This window comes from Anopheles nili, chromosome 3 (assembly GCF_943737925.1).
Source record: "Anopheles nili chromosome 3, idAnoNiliSN_F5_01, whole genome shotgun sequence".
Classification (NCBI taxonomy): Eukaryota; Metazoa; Arthropoda; class Insecta; order Diptera; family Culicidae; genus Anopheles; species Anopheles nili.
The window spans coordinates 20,330,987-20,356,990 of NC_071292.1; the positions used below are offsets into that span (position 1 = coordinate 20,330,987).

Consider the following 26,004-nt stretch of genomic DNA (forward strand, 5'->3'; position numbering starts at 1 on the left):
GTTGAATGTTTAGCTTGTGCCCGAAACCATACCAACCAGCTTTGCAGCGCTTTCGGGGGGGATGAATTCAACGGAAGCGCTCCAAGAGCCCTCAGCGTAACATAAACCCACCCCCCGTCGAAACCGGAACCATATGGAGCGATTCGCTGCATCGCAATACCCGCAGTCGACGGCATCCGGTGACGTAAAAAGTTCGCCTTCGTTGCAGTGCCCGCGAATACCTTTCGGCGGATATTGCGGCCGACTAGGCGACTGTTTATTGCAACGGGCGTTTTTTCTTCTTCTTCTTTTTCTTCTTTTCACTCTCATCTTCGCTCATTTGCCTTTTTGAAATCAAAGCACCACCAGGCGTCTTGAGCAGGGGGGTTTGAATAAAAAAAAAACAGGAACAACAATCCCGCGCAATGAACGTATCGCGCTGGGTTTGGTGGGTGATTTTTTTTTTCATCCACGGCCTGCTTCGACCAAACCAGGAGGGATCGATTTATTTACCGACCGGTGTGTTACTGACACTAATTTGTTTACCTATTTGTTTATTTCATATGTGCGTGCTAAGCTCACCGAACGTTTGCAAGTGGAATTTTTCAAAAGGTGTTTCCCTGGGCGATGCTTAGGCCGCGCGAAACGTGTACGCAAGCACGCGCAAGTGATCCGCGTGCGGGATTGCTTTTTAATATTGCAATGGCGGGCGTTTCTTTTTTTGGGGGGGGGGGGGGGAAAGGGTGTTTTTTCTCGCCCACCCCCATCGAATTCTGAACAACGACGGCATTTATAATGGCAGCTGGATTACGTTACGTTACGGGGGTGAATTTTCTGTTTGGACCTCCGCAAGCTGGGGAGGATTAATTTAGGGATAATATTTTCAAACCAGGCTCCATCGGGCAAATTTATGAACGGCCGGTGAAAAACGTCTGTAATCTGGTGCTGTGTGCTTCATTAAAACCTCTTTCGTTTACCATTCGCCCTTCCGTTCCCAATTCTGCGCAACGACGATCTGGAGAGGGTGGTTTTTGCGATTCGTTTGGGATTTTTTTCTCTGCAATGCAACGGAAGCAATTCATTTGCTTGCCGCCGAAAGCAACACACCTTTTCGAGCACTTGGCACAAAACGCGCGTGGAAAGCACTACACTGCAATTTAGCGGTGATGCGATTTTATTTTAAACGAGCTTTTCTTTTTTCTTTAATTTAATCACAACACCACAGCCTTTGCTGCTCTCACTTGGCTGTGGTTGAACCACGCAACAAAACTGCACCACCGTTTGCGAACGAACAGCACCACAACACAAGCCGTACGCACCACGAAATTGATTGATTTTTAAGGGCAATATTTAATGCAATTATTTGCGATATTTCGTTTAATTTCAACGACCACACCGACCCGTGGGTTTGACCGCGCGCGCACCGAGACCGATCCCGCTGGTGGTGCCCGATGTAATTTTATCTTCCGCCCCGAAAACCGGTCGACCGAAATGGACGCGGCCGTTATCGAGCGACCGAATTAATGCTTTCCGGTTCGTGATACGATTTTTATGTTGCGCTCCCGTTTCACGGCGGCAGGACTTCCTTTCAATCGGCGTGCGCGAAATCGATCGCCCCGAAAGACCCCCCGGCGGAACGGACGAAACCGCGGGAACACGCGAGAGCGCGCGCGAAAAGGAGTTGCGTTTCGAATTGTTTCCCGAACGACCGTTTCAAGCTTTGCGTATCTATCGCGACATGGGTTGTGTGGTTTTTCACGCCACTCTTCGTCGTCCTGGCGCTAAACAACGTTCTCGAAACACGCGTCACAGGCCAACGGGCGGCCAGTTCCGTCCCGAAATATATAGAATATTCACGCACGCGACACGCTTGACGCGCGAACCGTTTTACACCGTCTGGGTGGTGAGTTAGGCGCACGCGAACGCGATGCTTTCTTGAAGCGAACTGTTTCAGAGGGTTTCGTCGCGAGGCGTCCTCGTTTGGGACATGCGTTTTTCTCCCCCCTCGTCGGGGTTCTCTGCTCTACCTCTCTGCTTTGTCGCGGTTCCCTCTGGCTTTTCCTTGGCGTTGCAGGCGAACAAACCGAGCACCGTTGAAAGGCGTCGTCTGTCTCGGCGAGATCGCTCTCTTTTGCGTGGCCGCGTACGCACAAGCGCGGTTCCGCTCGAAGAGAACGGGATTTCGCTGGGGGTTTGCCCTTTCTCGCTCTAGCCGGTGGCAAAAGGGGAGCCGCTCGAATTGGATGGAAAAAGCGCGCTGGCCTTCGGTCGGTTCGTTCGGGTGCCCCAGCCTGCGTGAATTTAACCGAGATCAGGGTTCGGTTGGTTCGTTGGGGCAAATGAACTAGGCTCCCTGTCTGAGCTCCCCACTATAGGATGCTGGTGGACGAAAATGCTCACATGAATCTGTGATCTTTCAGGACGCCTGATGAGAAAAATGGAGTACAACCATTTTGTGGTTATTAAAATCCCAAAGGATCAATTAGGCCAGAAATGAGCTCAAAATTAATGAAAAATCACAAGCATTATTTGATACATTAGAGGGGGATCTCTTTCCATTCAGCTGCTGGGTCACAAAAGCTATACCATTACTTTTCGACGATAAAATCCGTGCTTAATTTGAATATCGCGTAGCGCGTTTTACATCTGGTTTTGTTGTATACCTTGGCGATTTAGAATGATCGAGTTCCACAAAATTGACCTTTCATTGTGGTGGAACGAAAAATAAACAACGTGCGTCACCAAAATCCATACCTTGTAGCTATAGAAAACGATCGTAGAAACCGATCGCGATGCAAATGAAGCAAACAAGTGTTAGGCTATATGTTAGTAAAGAGAAGGAGATTGACGTCTATCATCAAAACGTTTCTTGGATTTGTGTGTGTGTTTTTTTTCCTCTAAAGAAAGTCGACGAGTAACATTCTCGGGGTGTTTCAACATCATGCTAACTTCTTAATTGATACAAAACGCAACACACACAATCCATGACGTAATTGAACCGGCGGCACACCAAGAGGTCAACAGATTTGTGTAATAAATTAATAAGCAAGCTATAAATAACGCACTCGCAACCCCAGCCATGGCCTCGCCACCAGACGCGATCCGACGCACGGTGGACAAATTAACGGACGCCATCTAAAAAGCAATCAAAGGTCTGACGAATCCGAAACCGGGCGTCTCGAGCGAGCCTTCTCATGGGGTTGCCCTCCTAATTGGCTCCGGAAATATCCATTTTGCCGATCCACATTGACCTCGCGATCACTCGAAACCCGATGAAACTCGCAGGGTGCTGGCTGAATTTGCATACGATCCGGCAATGAATTTACGATCACTCTCTGACATTCGTTCGTGGCGTCAAATCTGCCACATAGGGAATGGGATTAATTTTGAGAGTAACGCGTGTGGCTTCAATAAAAGCATTCATTTGTACACCCAATCTCCAAAGGGGTCGTAAAAAGGTTTGCCATCCCTTTGGCGGGATCGAACACAACCCGCAGCAACCTGTCGTCATTCACCCCATGGTCCGCAGCATCTATGCTCACGTGTGCTTTTATCTCTGTCCCTCCCCACGAGTTGTGTCCCACCACCTGAGCCTGTCTTATTTCCGTTTGTTTTTTTGTTTTCGTTTTCTTTTGTTTGCTTCTCAATTTCAGCCATCGTGTCGGGCAGCTTTGCATGCGGTTGTCGCTGCAGCAACCGATTGGCATGGAAAGGGGCTTTCGACGACATGACATAACTGTAACATGCGCTTGAGTTACGGTGACGGCCTGGCATCAGCAAGCATAATGAGAAAGGCCCTGATGGGGAGCGTAAAAATAAAAGGCACACCGACTCGGGCGCGATGGAGAAACAGCAAGGTCGCCGAGAAGCTGATTCCGAGCGTAAAGACGGATGCGGATTGTGGCAGGCCATGGGTTTGCTTCGCAGAGTTTGAGAATCCCAAACGCGTGGTCCTGGGAAATGGGGGTTCGCTTCGATCGGGTGGAAAGAGCGAATGAGTTCCCAGCTTCCCTGCTGAGAAATGTTCATCCGCAGTTTGGAGATAATGTTTCTTTTTCTGATTGAACATTAATGAAGTGATTAGAACATTATCACTAACCATGTCGTACCAATATTTCACGCAGTTTTTGTGAATTTTCTTCAAATAAGATAGAAATTTCAGTAAACCATGTGTTAGGAATTCAAAATGAACCTACATTTGCAACCCCTCGAGAGGGGTAGATTATACGACACTCTCTCGCGAATTTCCCCGCTCTTATTGCCATAGCAAGAGAGAGAGAGAGAGATATAAAGAATGAGAGAGGAGAGTATTTCTATTCTCAGTGATTTTTCTCCCACCGTCCTGCATGCAGCAGGTTGTTGTTTCCGTTTTCTGGCGCAAAGTCCCCAGCCAGATCCTTTCGCCAGCGCGCCAGTGAAAATCATATGTTTTCGCAGCATAGATTCGTCCTGCTCCGGCTTCCGGCGGTTGAACGCGCCGATCGATTCGGGGTACATTGCCGTCCGCCGGTTAATATGTTTGTTCTTTTTCCGCCTTGCACCCTTTGATAGTACGCTTCTGCTGAAGGATCTTGCCTCCCCCATGACCATGCCGCACACTAAAGGGGGCTCTCGGATGGGGGATTCGTGTGGAAAATCGCTGCCATACCGTGGTTGTGGAGTAGTTTTCGCTTCCACCGGGCTTTCGAGCGCCCTTCAAGGAGCAACTTCATCCTGTGTCGCACGGTTGGTCGGTTGGCGCTTTAAAGGCCCGCTTCGGGCGGGCTTTTGCCGTGGCGTCGTTTCCGCTTGGGAAATGTTTTAAAGCGGATAATATGTGGTGCGTGGAATTAGCGACCGAAGGCGGGTAACCGGATGGTGGATTATTGAACTCTCACGGTTAAAAATAAATTCCATCGAAGGGAGAAAATCGATAACGTGTTTCGCCCAGTGGCACGCGGGCGATGGAATTTGAGAAGCGTTGATTCGAACAACCAACAACGGGGTATGTAGGGAAGAGACTGGGCTTAATCGTACCTTAAATAAGTGATTTTGATGTAATGCACAGCGATTTTTGTCCTTTCCCAAATGCTTATGTTGATGATGGTGGTAAAAAGCCGTGAGACTTACCTGTCGAAAGAAAGAGAGAAAAACAGAGGGAGAATTCATAATTAGATAAGAAAATAATGTATGTCATCGATGAACAATATGGCTGAATAATATATTTATTTAACACCCTTTCAAAGATCGAAATCGTGGGTTCATTCCACGTTCTGGGGAAAAGATTTATGTCCCGAGATGGAAATGCAAAAACTCACCGCCACATAAATTATGGACAGAGTTTGACCTGCTTGGGCCGTTGCATTTATGTGCACTGTGCGAGTGCTTTTCGTACTTTGAGTTATTATTGTGGTCGGGTTGCTCGGTGCCCGATATTTTCTCCAGTCAAGCTCCAACCAAGATTAAACGCTTTATTTTTACTACGTTCCGATAGCTGGTGTGGGTTTGAAAAACTTTCCAGTATTTTTTTGCTCAGTTTGCCTTCCAAAAATTGCATTTGCTTGCACTCAAGTTAGAGTGTTTCGCTTGCCGTTAGATATTTCGATTTCATTTCAGTCGCAATTACTTAAAAGCCAATGAAACTATAGTATACATAGGAAAAGCATAACTTTGAACATAATTTGTCTCGCTGGCTGGCCCATCGCAAAATTGGATTTCACGACAGTAAATCACTGCGCTGCGTTGATGCAAATAAAACAAACTCCAACTGTGCCGCCGGCAATGGGCGCTGGAAATGGACATTTTTATTGATGACATAATGCCCCACGGTGAAGTGCAATTATTCAATTTTCCTCCCGCACAAATCGGAGCACAAACAAAAAGGGGTAACGTTAACATGGTTCGCAAGTGGGGAGGCTCGAAATTTATGCCCAGACTCGCTCACTCCATTCCGAAACAGAGAACAGTGGTCTGTGCGCCACATTGTTGGAAATTAAGGTTATTTTTGCAATGAATTTCACCGAAAATTGACAGCTTGTTTCCATGGTAACTGCGGGGGCATAAAAGGTGCCCAATTAAATTGTACCAAAATTGTTCCAGCGTTTCGCTGTTCGATGGTACAGCTTGGAGTGATTTTTATTGAACGAAAAAACGTAACACACAGCAGCGGCACCTGGGTATGTGTGCTGGCTGTCACAAGTAGCTTAAATTTGTGTTGTTGGCAAACATTGTACATAAGCACCTCGGTTCGCGTTGACCGACGCCGGTGCACCTACCGTAAATGTGATAAATGTGATCCTCCTCGCTCGAGGGAGCCAGGACGATTTTTTGCGATTTCTGACGCACGATGCACTTCCTGCTATTGCCGCACACAGGCGAGTCGCAGCAGCGGGCGACATTGTTGGAACCGCCGGAACCGAGCGCCCTGGCATCGGTTCTACGAGCATTGGCTGGAATTTCGCTGATGTTGCCGCCCGTGCTGGTACTGCTTTTGACAGCATTTATGCAACCGTTGTCTTCTACGGGCCCGTCGGTGACGTTGGTATCGTTTTTGTCACCGGTCATTATAGCGTCCTCGCTAGGACACGGCTTCACTCGTTTGTGCATTTTCACTGCAAGCACCCAAGCGCGGAAAGAGAGCACAATCGTCGCTGCACTATAATTTCCGTATCACCACTTCGCTACCGGCAGCTCTTTTTTCTTATTTAGCACCAGCAGCAACAAGAGCAAAAGAAAAGCCCAGTCACGAAACACTATCAGCGGGCCGTGATTGTTATTATACTCCTTTTGATTCACTGTTTTCTTGTTATTGCGAGTCGGGTTTGCATGCACTTCCTCAATGGCGCCGGATCGGCAAGACAATGGGCATGGGAAATAATGAAATCATCTTGCACGATTTACGATTTTCATCGCAGCGCTCGTCGCCTTCGTCAAGCGGTAGGTTTTATTATCAACCGCGGTTTGCTTTAATCTAATATTGCATTTGAGCGCCACCGGAGCCCTTGCATCACTGCATAGATAATGGAGTGCTCAATTCCTTCTGTGGTACACGATCGAGTTAAATTGAATTTCCAGAGTGATGTTTTTAACAACAGAAAACATTCGCCTTCGCATTTGCCATAAAGCGCAGTATTAATGGCTCGTTGAAATAATTTCATTTCCTTTCCAGAACATTCCGTACATTTTATGAACATTCCCTATATTTCATAGTCAAAAGTGTAGAATTTCTTGGAACAAATCATGCACAAAATGGCAAGCAATAATTGCATAAAAGCAATAACTGCAAAACAAAAAAAATGTGTGATCAAGCGTCAAAGATTGATAAGGTACGAATTTAAACTTAAAACAATTTCAAACCTCTTCAAAGGATTTCCAATGACCTATTTGCATGAACGACGCGTGCTGTTTAAAGTCCCCTTTCAAGCTCTGCTTCATTTTGTTCTAACAATGTTCTCATTATGTTTCCCTGGGTAGTTATTGAAAAGTTTTCTTGCTTCCACACCATCTCCGTTCGTTTTAAGTCCATTACTTTTTTAATATAAAATTTACTTTTTTTCCCTTTAAGTACGCGAAAGATTGCATTTATTATACGGGCCAAGTTTCAACGTCCAAGCCAGAAATGCATTCTCAGTTTGTTTTTCTCCTTGCACCATTTTACAACACAATTTGGTTGTTTTTCGCACGGTTCGTCACGAGATGAAGCACGAGCTGGGCAAGATAGCACCGAGGCGCTGGCCAAAAGGTTGCTACCGGGCAACCGAGAACCTGCACGGGGCATCCACTCTCGGGGGAATCAATTAGTCCGCGTGGAGTAATCGAGTTTGGGTTGGGGGAAAACATTTTTAACAAGTTTATTACAGCGAAAACGCGCACACGACACAACCGCGAGGGCTGTAAGCATCCGCCCAAAGGGCTCCACGAGATTGCGCGACGTGAATCTTCGCGTCTTCACGACCGCTGGCTTGGCAGAACCAGCCCAATGGCCAACAGACTCCTACCGACGACCAACCACCAGTTCGACCAATTCCGCTGGCATCCAGAACGCGACCGCTACCATGTTCAGTAGCGGCTACCGAACACGCCGGCAAACTAATTATTTGATTTTCATTTCTCCGCCCCATTCCGGGGGTCGAATGCCGGACTGCCGACGGGGTCTCGCTTTTCGCGGTACCCTTTTTCAACGAGCCCCGCGTGTGGGGCGTATTTCAAAGCGTAGCTAGACGCCAGACTCGCGTTGGTCACTCGCGGTCGGTTGGACGGTGAAATAAATAATTAAGAAGTCACCGAATGGGGCATGGGCCGGTTTTGGGGCGGGTTCGACTTTTCGTTCACTCAACGGCGGCACATCATTAAAATGCCTTTCGGTATCGGCTTGGTCTGGCTCGCGCCGGTTGGCATTAGATTCGCTGTGGAGCGGTGGTCGAGGCACGTACGATGCCGGAATGCAACGCGAGTTGCTGGTGGCAAAGGCAACGTTAGAGCTACGTTGGGGGACGATTTTGATAATCACCTGAGCGAGGTGTACCCCGGGGAGGAATTTTGCGCCGCTCGCAAGCACTGTCGGTTGCGGCAGAGTAAATTATGATGATTGTGAGAAGCATAAAGTAAAGCCAGCCGCCATTTGTAGGTCAAGTGAGGTATTATTTTAAGTCAGGTATTACAAGCGGCTGTAGCGACTGAAACGTAAGTAAATAAGCTGTTACATTGCGTTCAATAAAACGCGATGTAAGTAACTTTTTTTGATCGCGTAAATCTTATTGTGATCGTTTGAAAGTGATGGTTGTCTAATCAACTTTTTTCAAAAAAGCGTTGTTTTTTCTAAAGGACCTCGAATACACAAAAGCAATAATTTTCTACGATCATCATTATCAGCACCGATCGTTTCTTTATCCCTTAGTTTAATAGATAATTACACGCACAGCTCCTGATCTTTGTCACCCTTCGCATTTGAAAATCACCAATCTAAAAAACTCTATCAACAAAAATGACGAGAAAAAAAAAACACAAATCACGGTGCAACGAAACGCCCTCCTAATACACTCCGATCAAAGTCGATCGCAGGCCACCGCTTTGGAGCCGGTTTGTCGTGGCGCTGGGCTGGCTCATTTAAGCCACGGTGCGCATAAGAAGGGCGTACGTACGTGGGCAACAATGTTGATGCCACAATTATTAAACGTCACACGATCATTTTTCACCACATCGATCGCTTATGCGCCAACTGCCGCGGCACGTGATTAAACTCACTCCTGCCTGATCGCGAAAGAAGTCGAGTGTGGGAGAACTTGTTCCCAAGCAAGCCTCCGCTAATTATACCACCTTCTAGGCAAGCTGAGGCCGGAATTTGAAGAACATTAAGCACACCGTAGAACCGAAGGCACATGCCACAAGCGGATATCGCGCCCGATAACACACACAAGCCGTTTGGCAAGCCGATCACGCCATCGCGCAACCGATCACTACTGCACTGATCCCGATGCACCCACAGGTTGTGACGCGTAAACGTGCAAAACACACGCCACGTGAAGTGCGCTCGAGTTGCGGTAAAAAGTGAAACTGAACTTATCTCCATACGACACGGGCTGGGCGAGCGTTACGGCGTCGAGTTCACCGATCGAGCGCATGAACGAATGAACGCTTGCGCGCGCGAGCCCCAACCAGATCGGGACAGTCCTATTTAAGTCGCGTGAGGCACTTTGGTGGCGTAAGCTTTTCGGTTTAATGATGTTTTGCACTGTGGCTGTTGCTGCTGTTGATGGTGGTGGTATTGTTGCCCGCGGCCCCTTTGGATGCTGTCCTGCCGCCATTGTGTCACTGCGTCTGGCCACCGTTCCTGCCTCGGAGCCAACCGGCTGGCACCCTGTGTGCTGAACAATTCATCATCTTCTCGGTGGGTTAACCCTTGGAAGGTGATAGGGATAAGGCAAGCAGCACATTGGGCAGCTTAAAGCCTTCATCATCGTATTTTTTTAAACCCTTTACCTTCAGGTGAAAAATAATCCTTGCAAAACACCTTCCCAGCGAGGCCCAGAAAATTTCACTATGCAATTTAACATCATCATCAGAATGCATTGCACAGAGCTGACCGGAGATCGAAGGGTTAATCGGTGCAAATCGGATGCTGCCAGGTTGCCGGCACCCCTGCCGTTGAGGTGTTCGATGGAATGAGGTGCGCTGCTGCAGGTAAGGTGTAGCGTAAGGTTAACCATACCAGCGTGTGGCTGCGATTTGGCGTCTGCGCAAAGTGACGGCGTGTACCTTGCACGCGTGCGCGCATGTACACTCTCCCCGTAGTCTGACACGGTTCGACTCATGTGGGAGATGAATGAGATATGAGTGAGATAGAGAGAAAGAAAAAGGCAAGAAGAAAAGAAGAAGAAGAAAAAAACAACAACGCTACAACAATTTCAATTCACACACAACGGAGCGCGCGTGGTGGCGCACGCGAACGCGTTCTCCTTCTTGCGCAAACGCACGCAACTCCACCGTTGTCGTGCGCCATGCCAGCAAGGGTGTCTGCCACCCTCCACACGGGGGGTCACCGGTTTGCACGGCTTGGGGTGGGCATTTGTGTCCATTTTGCTGTCCATTCTTTTATTTTGATTCGTCGTTTTGTCGTATGTTACATTCATTAAAAAGCACACTGGAGTGGCTTTAGCAATTATGCTTCTCAGCTGGCTAGACGGCTTTTCAAGAGGTTCGAATAGGTTGCCCACATTGTTATAGCTTTCAGCAAGGGAAGCGTGTTGACAAATTGGAGTGGTGAAAAATGTTGGTCTGCATAGAGATTTATTGCTTTTACACCAGATGATTGATGTTGTAGAAGCATGGGTATGATTTTGTGCTATACTTGTGTATTGAAATTTAAATTAAAATTATTTTATAAAAATAACTGAGCTATAAGTGACTTCTGCTAAAAATAAGTTGTTCCATTCCAGTTGATCATAAGTATTTATTCGATGAAAAAACCTTGCCACAGGAATGGACGAGAAAGGGTATAGTTTATGTCACTAGATAAGCTGATCTTTGCAACAACCGCCAGCACAGTTGACACTGCTATGCCCCGGATCAGATCATATTCAGCAAACTAATTAAATGGCAGCGCCATGAAGGCCACCTAGAAGAGCAGAAATAAAATCAACAGAAATGCGTTTCACGTTCCCCACGAAATACGCGATTATGTCAAAGATTAAGACGCATCGGTCGTCTGTGGTGGAGATCAAAGCAACCGGAGGAACGATCTGCAACGAAACGGGGAGCGTGTGCTCCTAAACACCCCCAGGTCGATCCGTAAATGTGGACTGCCTGCTGCGATTGGGTATTCGGTTTTTGCTCACCTTCTTACTGTAGCTGATCGGAGGTTCCGAGTGGAATAGCCCGCAAAGTAGGCTTGTCGATGCGTTCTCATGGCATTTTCGGATAAGGGGTGCTTTTTTATGGGTGTGCGAGCGAACCGAATGGTGAGAGAGAGAGAGAGAGCGTGCAGCAGGATCAGTCTATTTAGCTGTTCGGTTCACTTTAGCTGGCGGTCGAGGCGAGTAATGATTCAATTTTTCATTTTAAACCCTTCCGAACGCGAATTGGCACAACCACCCCTGGGTGGAGGGTGGTCTCATTGGAGCATTGCAGCGCAGATCAGGGTTGAATTGAAAAGGGGAGTTTGCACGCTGACCGACCCCAGATGCTTGTTATCCTACGAGGTGGGTGCGCTTGTGCTGTTTGGTTGCAAGGCGTCCGCGGATTAGCACGTATTAATTAACCCTGGCATATTGTTGCGGTGGTGGTTTAGCATCCGATCTGTGATCGATGCGCGTGAAAATCTGATTGCTCTTTAGTGCACTTCACTAGCCAGAGATCGATTACCGCGCGGAGTGCTTTCTAGCAGGAAGATTGATGGATTAAGCTTGATCTCACAGCCCTATGAGTGAAGCTCAATCGAAAATGAGTTATTGCGGTGAACGAGAGAAATCAATCAGAGGTGGTTTTTAAATTAAGCTGCAAACCTATTAAATGGCAAAAACTTTAAATCCACGTATAAGCAACTACCGATATAGAATAGCTCCTACTCTAATACAAAAGGCCCGTTAAAGCGCCTCTAGGAAGACGAACCCTCCTAAAAGGTGAAGGGTTTTTGAACAAGTTCTGGCAGCAGTCCTCTAAGTGTTACCCTTGAAATCGAACCCTTCGAGCCAGGGGTAAAAATAGCTCCACTTAATCAAAATCTTTGCCACAGCCGAACCCTGGCGGCTCTCGACCATCAACGGTGGCTCGCAGCAGCGGCTATCGATTGCGATCGATGAATGCGTGTGGTGTGACACGCATTTTTTTTTCACGTGTTAACAGATCCCTTTCGATTATTTTGCCGGCACCTTCAACGGTGGTTGGCTAGGCTTTGACAGCGCCATGCGATTGTGCTTGGGCAGTTTTGTGTCGTGGCGGTGGGACGTTACACAGCACCTGGCTCATTCACCCGTTTGGTGCGCTTTTGCGCCTGAAAATCCAATCAAACGTTGAAGCCCCACCGGCACCGGGTGTCGTGCCGTTGTTGGTGAATGAACGACACTATTCTCCGGCTGTCACCACTCGCTGCTGCCGTTCGCACTAGCGACAAAGCCTTGAAAGGGTTGTGCATTTTTGTTTTGAGTTGCTTTTTTTTCTCGTTGTTGTTGTTTTTCGTCCGATCGATCTAAACGGCGCTAGAAGGCTTGAAGGGAATCAATGAGCAGCGTATTGTTTTCGGTCGAGATAGGAGCCTCTTACATCAAGGAGAGCCGGTTTACATTTTTTGGTGGCAAGCTTTTGTTTCTATAATGCATCGTAGCTAATGTGTTTTTGTTGTTGATGAGATTCAAGAATATATCAACCTTAAGTTTGTCATGGGTCATGCAGCGTACCCAGAAGAGATGATTTTTGTCCGTTTAATTAATGATCGTCATCAAGGGTAGATATAGCTGTTTAATAAAATGATCTTTCAGGTGTATCTGTTTCTTCAGAGCAAAATCGACGAGCGAACAAACGAGTAAAGGCACCATAGGCAGCGTTAAAAAGCGATGTGTTCAATCTTCAGCTTGATTGGAACATAATTGCTTACAAATCGATGTGACACGGTAACATGGCGCGAAGGGAGAGCATTAAAACGCCACCAGCTCATCGCTTTGCGGCCGTTTCGATGGCGTGCGAAAGTGAGATTATCTTTTCAAAATAATCTCCTTAAAACATCTCTCCCGGTAAGCATCTTACACATGTTCGGGCGTAATCAGTCCAAAGTGACCGGTATTAAGCCAATTAGTGTCCGGCGATACGCAAAACATCGCTCCCGCCAACGTGCGGCCAACGTGTCCCCGTGTCGTTAGTGTGACGGGTTGAACAAAAAAAAAGGGGGAGAGCAAAAAAAAAAGCACCGCACCACCACGGACCAGCAACTGGTTGTGCAGTTCGTTTTGCTGCTTCATTTTGCTATGGAGTTTCAATTTTGCATCACACGCCCCATCGAGCCACGAGCCTGCACGGATGCTGCAGACCGTTGCGCAGACCGAGATGCAGCCACGCACGCACGCAACGCATGTAAATAAGCACGCACGCAAGCTCTCGGCACGTTCGTTTCGTTGCCGTTTCAATTCGAAGCGGACCCACGGCTCGATCACGCACACGCACAGGAACAAGAGGGGAGGCCTCCGTGGCCCTCTTTCTTGGCCGTTTTCTCACGGGCACCGAGGAGAGTGAGAAAATAAATATTGATGAAATATTTGCCTTCTCGCAATTGGCACTGGAACCGGTTTGTTTTTGCTTGCTCATACCGTACCAACCCGTCTGGCACTGGCAGCGTGGTATTTGCTTTTTTTTATTTTGTATTTCCCTCCGATGCATTTCGTCTTCGTCGTTGTCACCACGAGAAACGCTACCGAATGTGCCCCCGGGACCGGGAGCACTTTTTCATGAATTTTTCTTTAATCGCACTATCGCGCAAGGCCCACCGAACCGGACCGGGACCGAAAGGGAACAGAACGTGATCGAAACAAATAAACGACCAACGACAAAAAAAAGAGTGACACACAGAAACGCATGGTTATACGCTTAAGGTCAGTCCCAAAAAGGAAGCAAAATGAGCGGGCCCGTGGCGGACCTTTCGCGACGACATCGGTTGTCCGCGCGAAATAACGCGACTGGAAGCGCCCAGTCTGATGTAATTGGTGGTGTTTATTTGATTGATTGCATCGATCTTGACGTGCGCGTCGTTCGGCTTGCCGTTTCCTGGCCGACCGAAAAACCAAGAAAGCATCACATTACTGCAACGAACGATCGCGTAGATTAATGAATTACGCACGGGTTGCTTACGAAACCATCGCACTCGGTGGGCAATAATAATTGGGAACTCATTTTGTGCGTAAATGGAGATAATTTGGGGTTTTAAAAACAGTAAGTTACTTTTTACGGCCAGTGCCGCTGGTAAACAAGTTATCGGAAGAAGAATGCAACTGATTATGAACCCAATCAGCTGCAATCACAAAATACTCGCTTAACGGGTGTACTGGAGAGAGCTTTATGCTCACGGACGAGCTTTGGATGCGAAAGCTCCATTCAAGCTCCATTTGTGGAGACATTGGTGAGCTTTCCTAGCTACATTAACATCCTGATGCCATAAAGCTTCGCTGGCGCGAGAGTAGCTTCTCGTTTTGATTTTCCGATCGGGTGCTCTCTCTCTCTCTCGCGCTGTTTTACATGCTTTACATCCTTGCACAATCCTCTCCGCAATGAAGAAGCTTTCATTTCCCCTTCTAAAGCGCAACAGGTTTCCTTCCGAAGCAACCCGACCGACGGAAGCAAACCGTGCCTATTTCGGCAGGCGGATGGGAGGAAAAATCTCGTAAATCTTCGCTCTCCGAGTGTCGCGAGCAGGTTTGACCTACGCGGCCCGTCTGACCTATCCAACGGGCGGCCCACGTGACAGATGGGCTAATTAGTTTTCCGCAAATGGTGCAGAATGATTTTCCGTGACTGCGCTGCCGCCGCGGGCCATTCCGGTTTGCAGCTAATCATTCACCGTGAGAGCTCAATTATTCACCCATAAATCGTACCATATGTTTTAATAGTGACGGATGCTGTTTGCTGATGCGATTGAATGTGATACACACGTTTATGTGGTGCTATGAACTGCATTTATGGTCTATCTCTTCGTTATTCTGTCTTATGAATATGTTTTGGAACAGATTTTTATGAATAAAAGCACCGAGACATACGTTTGAACGAAGAAAATCAGCTTTCGCAAGCCTATGGTAGAAAAAAGTACAAAAATAGCTTCAAATGAAAACAACGGATCAGTCACAGGGATTTCTTGGAAGTATTTGTTTTTTTTATTTGCAATCCCGTACCGCGTCTTCAGCGACTTAAAATTGAACTGATTGGAAAAAGAAATAATAGACGACCACTCGAACTCCGCCCGCGCGCCATGAGTGACTGACGGTCCTGAGCATCGTTCGTTGCGAAAGCATTTCAATTAAGTCCGGTTGAAAATCTGAACAGGCTTTCGACACACAATTAGTGCCTGAGTTTGGGCCGCTCGCTCCACCCAGACGAGGAGAGCCACAAACAGTATTGAATTCGGTAGTGAATAAGCGTTTGTTTTCAGTATTCTTGCTTTGTTTTTTGACTTCGAAGCCAACGAACAACCTGCATAGTAATGGAATTGGATGGAAAAAGTTCTAATTACGTTTCGGGCGCTGGATATTTTATTTTAAGAAACGCAAAATGGAAACCATTTCGTGTTTGGATCCGTTCCAAAAACCATTCCATTTTTGATGAGTTGGATTGGATGGACTGAATGGGATTGGAGCACACAGTTCGTCCGCCATGTGTTCGCTTGTAGAACAACTTGTACTGCTGAAAAATTAAGCATCCAGGGGATGAAGTACTATCAGGATTCGTTAGAACGGCGTTATGATTAAACGCGAAAATGTTTGCTCCTCCTGCACACAATGGATGAACGGAGAGGGTCGCTTTTATTTTTGCTTTACGTCGATTCGCTTGTCAGTGCCTATAAAGCGGTCGTTCTAAATTTAGGCTCTTCTATATGGCATTAATATTCGCGCAAAGACCAGGCACCACACAAACGCTGCGACAGTTCTGGCGAATGGCCGTTAATGGCCGCCACGAGAATCGATCATACCGTGGCAGATTGTTTTCTTGTCTTCCCGTGGTTTTTCCTCCCAATGCTCCACTAGTCACCGTTTTTCCTCCGTCCGGTCGCGTGGTGACTTTTCCGGTGGTTCGGTTTTATGTCTTCGTTAGCAAAAGTTTGCCTTTTGTTGGCGGGTCGGGCGCCTCAACCTTGTCAGCGGTTTTTGGTTCTCATTAATGGAAGCCACGCCGGCGGGCCGGTGGTTTCGGGAAATACGGCCAAGGTAAGGGCGCCTCGATTGCTCTGACTTGGCCTGGCAGTTTTCGTGGCGTGGTGAAGCGAGCGCGAAAATGATTTGAGAAGCCGGTAAATTGATTGTGATTGTCACCCGGGTGGCCGGTTGGGCTCATTTCCGGCCAAGCACATCGCATCAGCGTGGAGGGCAGAAAAGTTTTCACCCAAAAACGGTCACCACCAGCATGATTGCTATCGGGAGTTTTGCTCACCACAAAGCGCCCTCTAGTGGTGGGTTGAGAAACGGCGGAAGTTGGAGTCGTTGAATGCTCCTTAACTTAAAATCTTAACACCACCAGCAGCTGCATTTTCAGGTGCTTGAGTTATCATTAGGTCTTGCTGTTAGGGGGAAATGTTCGTTTCCAGATGTAAAATGTACGGCCACAAATGTGTGTTTTAAACCCTTGTGCCGAAATCTGTGTATACGAATGATGTTAAACACTCAAAAGTTTAAGTAACAGAGTGAGTATCCAAATATTGAGTTTTGATTTGAAGATTGAATGCCAACCCGCTCATATATAGCGAACTCAAATGAGCAACCTTCCGAAAAAAAAGCTCATTCGTAAAAGGGCAATACATTATTCATTCCATTCCGTTGGGCAGATTTATTTTTAAACCGATGTTATTACTACCTTCGCGAAAAAGGGATGAAATAAAAATCACCATAAAATCACACCAGCCATTCAGCCACCGACGCGCATATGGTCCGGGCGATCGTGAACTTCGCAACATGTTAGAGGAGAAGCAGCAAAAAAAGGGGCACCTCAGTTCAACTCAAATCAACTGCACAAAATTTGTTGAATCGTAATAATGGGTTTTTCTCCAGAATTGTGATGATCTTTTCGTTTCGTACGCCCATTCCCAGGAACCAACGGTGGGGCGAAAGGGTGCAATCGGCCGTACCACGTACAATTTAGCCAAGTGAAACCCGTAAGCGTTCGTTCGGTGTCCACCCACATGATGGGCCGCATCCGTTCGTCCGTCTGAAACGGTCGTTCGGGATGGTGGCTTTTTTTTATCTTCTTCTCCCCTTTTGGTGTGTGGGCAAAAGAAATGTTCCGTCATTTTTTGGGGTGCATGTAACGGGGCTGGTGTAGATGATTATTTATTTTATGTTGCGAGTTCGGGTGAATTTCCCTTAAATCGAAACCCTTCTCAGAGGGACAGCGAGTTGAGCTGAACACAAAACAAGCGCACCAGCAAACGACTCGAACCCCAAGTAGCGCTGTCACGGACTTGACCTATTAGCGCGGGAGTGGGAAAACTGTACGCCGATAAAACTCACGAAACCCACTGGAATCCGCAGTGACCTCGACGAATGGCGACGTCCGGGTGCGACACCGTGGAATGACAAACTTGTTAGTAGCAAGCGGCTCCGCTGCACTCTTGACAGAAGTGTCCGGAAGCCTGGCGCTGCTCGGCTTAGCTCGTGAGAGCTTGTGCAGAGCCGGCTTCCTTGCGGACGGTGGCTAGGTTGAACTTTTTCTCCCTTTTCCGGGACAGGAACAGTGCTTCGCTGTCGTCTGCAATCTCCTGTCCTGTGTCCGGATGCCATTTCGCACGCAACAAGACGACCGGGCGCGATCGGTGGCGCACCGGTGGCAGGATAAATGTAATATGGATTAAATGTTTCACTTAAGGATTATGCACTCCCCGAGGTGGTTCCCGGGGAAGTGCTTGCAATGGGAGTGAAAAATTGCCCGTCCTGAATTGCCAACCAGGAACCCGGCGGTGTCCCGGCTCGTTAGGCATCGCAATGGGTGCCTGGAATTGTGAACCGTACCGTTAGCTGCGAAAGCGTCCGCTTTATCCTAGCAATTACAGTTTGTCACAAACGCTCAGCTCAAAAGCGGGTCTTACGGGCCGGGATCAACTGGCCCCGTTTGGAAGCCGTATCTGCTGACTGACGGGTTGTCTGCTAGCCTCTAATTGATGCCGGAGCAGTGACCGATTATTAAATCACTCGCATCGCAAGCCTCGGTAATCAAGCACCCGGAACGAGAGTGGGCGCCACGCCATAAAATATGAATAAATGGATACGTGATGGATGCGAGGCGAGATTGTCTGCAAAACGAAAATAGAGCCGACAAAGATGAATTGCGGGATTTGTGCTCGTCTAACCGCGGTGCAGCTCGGAGTGGCATTTACTTTTGCACGAATATTCATTTTAATTAAAAATACCATCCCAAGTGCGGGTTTTGAGCAAATAATGGACCACCTGACCCGGTTGCGAATAACGAAGTAAATTTGTGCAAAGCTTGCTCTCTCTCTCTCTCTCTCTCTCTCTCTCTCTCTCTCGTGGAAAGAGGATCACGAGGGCTTTGGCATTTCCTCTTGAAAGAGCTCTGAAAGCGGTTTGAAAAGACAGGCACGGATCGATCCGTTTTTGAAGCACAATGTGTGCATGGGGAAAAGTTTGACGATAGATTACTGATTGCGAGCAATCCATTACGTGGAAACTTTCCCCTGCGGGACTCTTGCGCGCTGATGTTGGATGGCATGTGAGCTCTTTCCACGGCTCTTACGCGTTGCTTGGGAAAGTTCGCCACTAAGGGCTGGAATTTGTTACACCATCTTTAAACAGAAAGTTTGCGACGAAAACGCACACACAAGAAAAAAGCAACACGCATGAAAAACGAGCGACTTTTGATGCATTTCCGTTCAGCTCGCGAAACAAAGGAAATGTAAAATTTTCACGTTCCGATTTGTCGTCGCTCCCAGCGACGGTTGGTCGATTCCAATCCGATTCGAAAGCATTCGACGCAAGGCAGCTTTGGATGCGGTGGGTCACGTACCGGTGCGCGTTCCGGCACGTTTCACGGACGGGCACGTTTCCGGTTCATCGGGGCGGGCCCTCGACATAATGAACTTCGCTCGTGAACAGATCCTGCGCAGCGGATCTTGTCCTTTGGCGAAACATTGCTGCAGCGCGGGTATCCGACTCGCTAGGGAAAGTGAATGGCGACGACGAAGGAAAGTTGTTATCGTTTCCCGTAAAGCCAACTCTGCAGTGTCGCTCATCCGGGGGCGAATTTCGAATGGCAAGTGGCTTTAAGCGAACGGTTTTAGCGGGAGGATGAAGTGTTTCTTCGAATAATCGCACTTTGGCGTGAGATTAGCTCGAAATTGCATCGAGTACATGCTGCAATTGCATCTTTGAGGCAATATGCTGATATCCATTTTGATTATAGTTTATTTTCAATTTTAAATGTTTATAATAATATTAAAACAAATATAAATGAATGAGAATTTGTGCATTTTTACTTAAACGATGATATGAATTCAAAATGTTGTGGTTTTAGTTGAAAGATTTACATACCCTTGCCCTGAATTAAAGAATAGTTCATCTTGTCTGATTGTGAGCATTTGGCTTACCTGAAAAATAAAATATTTAAAACACTTGATTAGACACATGTTGCATCGAAATATTGTGTTTGCAGAGTTGAATGAATTTTACATCCAAAAAGCAAATGAAATAAAACACATGACGCAAAATGGCAGAGGGGTCCCTGCCACGAATTACTACATTGGAAAGCCCTGCCAAGTCCTGCATCACCGATATGAAAAGGGTACACACTCCCCAAGGACAGAGAAAGCTCGTTGAAAGATGTCGACAAAACAACTCCACAGCTGGTATTGCGTGAGCATCGTCGTGTCTTTGCCGGAGGGCATCAACTTTGAACATTGTCGACCAACCGATCGCTTCGATACTAGTTACGCCGGGCAAAAGGGACCACCGCACATTCCATTCCGCTCCATTCTACGCCGCATTCATCTTCGACCGCATCGAAAGGCTTCCTGCGATGAAGCCTTTAGCATTCTCGGTAATCCTTTCCGGCTCCATCGGTGTCATCTAAATTGCAAAACTATGGAATGTTTAATATAGAAAGCCCGTGTGCTGTAAATAAAACAAAACTCTTGAACTTCGTTCGAACGGAGCGAACGGATACCGAGCGACTTTTCACACCCGACCTCGACCGACCCGGGGGGTGAATTGAAAGAATTTTCGCACTGACACAGGGACCAAGGTGAAAGTTGTGAAATGGTGGCCTCGGTGGGCCTTGGAAGGCCCTGACGGGCGAAATGATAAACGATATGGGGCTTCGCAGCAACTTCGGAGCACTTGGTTGATTCGATCGAGGCCCTCGGAGGGTATGGCTTGCCGGTACTATCGGGGTATGATTTGCATACAACTTTTCGGGCGATAGATTTAGAAAACTTGCTCTTTGCACACTTACGCTCAATAACAGGAAGTGATTCCCTGTAGCGCATGGCGCTGTGATCAGACAAGCAGTGAGGTTGATTGTGAGGCTGAATGTAGAAACAACATTTTAAACTGTTCTATTCATAAATCGAAATTGGAGCTTTGAAATTGAGACACACTAGTTACGGAAGTGTGATGGAGCGTTTGATGCCAGTTTTGGCTAGGTGCTAAATTTTGTGGTTATAATTGAAAATAACTGCTTTGATGGGTAAATGACCCGTTCCTAATCCTAAAGCATATCGTTTCTACCCATAAAATTCGTGCCCTTTAGCAGTAGCCTATTTTGGGTATCTTTCTTGGAGGGATTTTTAATCATCATTAAGCCTGCACATATTTATGTAATCCGTTCGTTCGAAACATGGCAAGGGTGTTTCATTTGCCTAAGACAGCAGGAAAGTATCTGGACGAGCAGCATGGAGCAACTAGCTGGGATGTAATAATTTAGCCTCAAACCATTTCACAATGTAAAGAGTCGTAAAATGCCCCACATTAAAGAGCCTTTTTAGCATGATGGCTTATAGCATGAAATTCCAAAATTAACTTTTTCCTAGTATATGGCGTCCTCATTTAGTGTGAATGTGTAGACAATCTATTATTATGATCACATTTCCTCCTGAAAATAATGCGGTGCAATGTTTGTGATTGGCTCGAACTCTTGCTTCGGCATCACACACGTATCTCGTGGTATCAGATAACACATTGACAACCCGCATCGCTAGCTGCTAGTTTGTATGTACTCGCTATAACTAAACAAACATGAGCTAACCTTATGGAGCAAACTCGCAGTGCGAGAACACACTCCCGGAGGGTATTTTTGGTGTCACGCAACCCGCGAGTGATGCTCGTCTGCGTGTAGGCTATAATTTCATTCATTAAAATCACTACAAAATTGCATAACATGCAAGCAAAATTCAATTTTCCGCGTGTGAGACGACGTGCTTCGGTACACAGGACGACTCCGAACCGTATCGGTTCTCGTACCGGTTAAACCCGAGCTTTCGTTCCCACACCATTTGACTCCGCTACACTAACTTCCCCTTGGCAGGCAACATAACAGCATCTGGCTCCCCAGCGAAGGCAGCAGTAGTTACTGTTTGCACAAAATTACCGTCAACCGAGCCAGCGCGACGGGCGCAATTTTCCATAACTCGAACGGCAGGCGTGCTTGGAGTCACAGTTTTCACTGATACTGAGAGGCTCCTCTGCTTCCGTTGGTAGTTGGAGAGCATTCGTGAAGGTATGCCAACATTGCTACAGGAATAGATCGGCTGCATGAAAGCGCTCAGAATGCGACGTCGGAATGGAATTTGCAGATCTCGAAAAGTCATGCTTGAGTTGGATAAATTTTGCAACAAACGCCATTCGGGGACGTTTTCTCGGGAAATTTGATGCGCATACCGTTGGGGTTGTGCTATGCCGTAGCGGGATGTGATTAATTTTCATAACACCCAGAATGTAAACGAAAGTGTAAGTATCTTCGCGATCTTGGCATAGATTCACAAATACGTCGATCACGAGGCTATAGTTGGATGAAAAAATCTGTTTGAATGGTAATGTTTGTCGGTCACGTATTTAAACATGACGCTGGTTCAATCGTTCGCATATTTTGGATTTTGCTGTGTTGTTAAAATCCACACGACAGTACGAACTTCTAAGATTCAAACCAGAATTTTACCTAGCCAAATTGTCTAGGTAAAAGGGCCAACCGAAAATGAGCCCGATAAGCACTGTAATCCGTACCCTGTTTGAGTAGATACGTGAGCTTTTCTGTACGTAGTTTCACCACACTCAAGTCATTTCTAGAACGACTGTATTTGCTCTAGTTTGTGGCTTCATTTGGCTTCGATCATTCGACAGTGAAATCATGTCAGTTGGTGAACGACGCTTGTGAATAAATGTCACGTCCACATCGGGGACCGGCGTTGAAAACCCATGTTAGAGATTTGCCAAAACCTTTGGAAAACAATCCAATCGAACAACGGGCGTCATGAAACTGGTGTAATGAGTTATTTCGAAGCAAAATAAAGCTCATCCAAGTCGCTCAGGTGCACGCGAGGGAAAACATTTTCTGGCTGACATTGCGTCCACGTGAAAGGATTCGATCTAAAGTTTCCAGCAGAGCGTTTAATAGGCATCATTTGGATTTGCATTTGCTCTCAAATTCGGTACACTCGGTTCTAAAGCGATCCTTTCGTCTACATTTTCTACTTTCTTGCCGGTGTAATTTGATGTCTGATGTGCTTTCTCGTACCTTCCCGCTGGTCTACTTTACGCTGGATCTCACCCCGGTAGGGGATTTTATTGATCGTTAGTCTGCCTTCGCCGTCACACCATTTCCCTTTCTAGCATGCTGCTGCTGCTAAGAAAAACCCTCGACCCAGAAGCCCGTTTCTGTCAGACGAAATGAGATTTGCTTCCACCCGGCGGGTGGTAGACGATTTTTTCTTCACTCTATCTTTCTCGTTTCGTCGTTTCATTCACATCGTCATCCGCACATCAAGCCGGACTCGTGCACGCGCGCTCTACTTTGCCGAAGATCCCTTGCAATGCGCGTGTTTCAGCGCTCTCGAAGACGTTGAGAAGATATTTTCAATGCCACCGTGGCACCATGGCTCACTAATCCGACTTCCCCTTTCGGCACATTGCGGACTGTCTGCTCACAGTGCGGGAAAGCGACGAAAAGAAAATCAATATCCTAATCATTTCGACAGGCATCAAACGGCCCGGACCGAGAATGATGTGAGAAATCCGGGTCCCGATAACGAACGCGAACGGAGGGCTTTCCGCGAGCATACATCATCGTGGGCATGAAGGCGTGATTGAAGTGGAAGACTGATTTATTTTTATGCTCATCGTCGCGGACGTTAAATGGAGATTAATCTTGTAATCAGCAAACCGGGAGGCAGCGTCTATTCTGGCCATTTCCAGCGTGATGGTGTTGCGAAACAGCCGGTCTCATTTATGAGTAAGCTTTTGGGGCCATTCGAGGCATTTAATGATCATTGTTTGATTAAAGCTTCTTGCAAAAATAAAACATCAATTTGGGTTGTTGAAAACAAAGTCAATTGAATGGCGAAAAAAATGCAAATAGAAAAAGCTGCAACTGTATTTCGAATGCTTGTCGAGTAATGATTATCTCTACACTCCACACGGAGTTAACCATCCTCATTCGATGCAAAATGCTGCTTCCGCTTCCATCGTGTGCAAACACAACGAACAAACACACACGAAGTGGATGAGACAAACAAACAAATGGTAAACAAATTTAACTGATGATGATTGAGCAAATTATCTCAATCCTACGCTTCGCGTGTCTAGCGTACGTTATAGATAAACTTCACAAGGCATTGGCAGTGCGAGATTGATTCACACGGCACAGAGCACAGCAACGAGGACAGTTGAAGTAGCGAAAGCGAGATAGTGGCACGAACGCCATCGCGGCTCTCCTTTTTCGCTCCACTACACTTCGGAAGCCATCCTAGCCCATCGAACGCGTGGGTTGCACCGATTCGAGGCTCGTCAAGCGACAGAGTTTGTCTTGTGGAAGCGCGCAGGTCCCTTCGACAGCTGCGTGTGATGTGTTTCATGCATGACCGGGAACGAGAAACCCCGTGAAGCGGCTTCCTTCTGTGTGTGCAGCGACAGTGTACCAAAACCCCGGTACGGTAACGGCTGAGAACACCCGGAATGGGAAGTGATAACAAACGGATAACGAATTGATCGATGTGGTTCGATGTTCGTGTCCAGCTGTTTGGTTTGCCTGAAAGAGCGGGATTTACATGGATTCTGTTGTGGAGGGAAACGCGGCTCTATTCGCCATTGTTGACTGATTCTTCCATGCGGCAAGGGCTTCCGGTTGTCAGCGTCGATTTGGTGCTAGATTTTGCTTTGGTGGCATATGAATGAAATCGAGTTAAGGATGAATGTATCGCGAAAGCATGTGCATCGTGGGCATGAATCTTTAGCATTCCAAAAATAATATGTCGCTCAAAAAGAAAAACTTTCTTTTGATGAAGTAAGTCATATATTAACATCATTTATTATAGAACGCACATGTTTTAGAATGAAAAACTGATTTAAACTTGAATTTTACCTTTCCAATCAGGTAACCTTTTCCAATCAGGTATTCAAAGGCGGTAATTTAAATAATTTCATATCATTTTCACTTCCAATACCTAAGGCGAATAGTGTCCTTAAGCCCCACCCAAGAAGCTGTTCGTCAAGGACAACCCCTTTTTAAAGCGGAATACATGAAACTTATGATTTTGTTTGCCTGGTTCACCACCGCACCGTCTATCGTCTTTTGTCCACGGTTGGGTGCGTTTCGACCCCAAATCTGTTCGTTATCATGCTATTCCATGTGACAGCTATTTGTTTCACCGCAAGATTAATGACACCAGCGGTGGTTATCCTTTAGCCGGACTTCTTCGAATCACGCCGAGAAAACCAACCCTTCTCAAAACCGGAAGCTGTATGGAGCGTTTGTCCGCTTTTCCAGCATCGAAGTGGCCCTCCCCGAAACACCCCCGTTGGGTGCTTTTGGCCAACTTTTAATCTCCCTTTTTTCGCTTTCCCAACGAATCCCTCCCGAAGCTTACCTATGGTGTAGGTGTGTCCATCGATCTGGAAGGTGGCACTTTTGCACTTTTTAAACACTCGCACCCCAGCTGACTGTGTGACGAAAGGGTGCGGTCCCGTGGGATGTGGCCGTGTCGCACTTCGTGAAGGTCGCGCCGCAACCGGTCCCGCCGTCGAAGCATACCCCACGGTCATGGGCAATGTGGCCGGGCGTGACGTAACCGGATGGGATCGATCGAACAGTGACGACCGATCGGAGCTGGTGGTTGGCGGCCTTCGTACTTCGCTGCCCTCTGCAGCACCACATGCCGGTGCCGGCACTGATGAAGGATTATTACTTTTCAATGATTGATTGGTTTGGTTTGCCATCGCGTCTTTATGCAGTGCCTTCGCGAGTCAAGGCGATGCGCAACCTGTTTCACTTATACCAAGGAAGCTCGCGGAAGCTGGTACCACAACTAAATCTCGGCACCGTTCGCGCGCGAGGAGTCAATATTTGACGCGCGGAGATTGGGAGCGAGAAATTGAGTCGGATTTCTACCGACCACCAGGCGGCTCCATCGACCATTCCGCTGTTGCTGGTTGCGCGGGAACGAAGGTTCCGCAAGAGTGACTTATCCGTCCGTGGTTTTCCATGTTTCCGGCACCCGGTGAATTTTAATTTCCCCCTTTTATTATTTGTTTAATTAACTGTGTCACTTTCTTCACCCGCTCAGATTGATAACCGTTGGTCACATCCGATTGATTTTTGCGAAGCGATATCCGATTTGCCTGTTCACCAATGAATGTGGATTTATTA

At 47.1% G+C, this 26,004-nt stretch overlaps 1 protein-coding gene across 1 annotated transcript in view; it reads right to left on the reverse strand.

Moving 5' to 3' along the window:
* LOC128725303 (dual specificity calcium/calmodulin-dependent 3',5'-cyclic nucleotide phosphodiesterase 1-like) overlaps positions 1-25,574 on the reverse strand; it is a 122,020-nt gene extending 96,446 nt beyond the window's left edge. Inside the window, exon 1 of the mRNA XM_053819037.1 lies at positions 25,226-25,574. Coding sequence (XP_053675012.1) covers positions 25,226-25,574 — 349 coding nt within the window. The remainder of the gene's footprint in view (positions 1-25,225) is intronic.
* Positions 25,575-26,004: the final 430 nt, after the last annotated feature.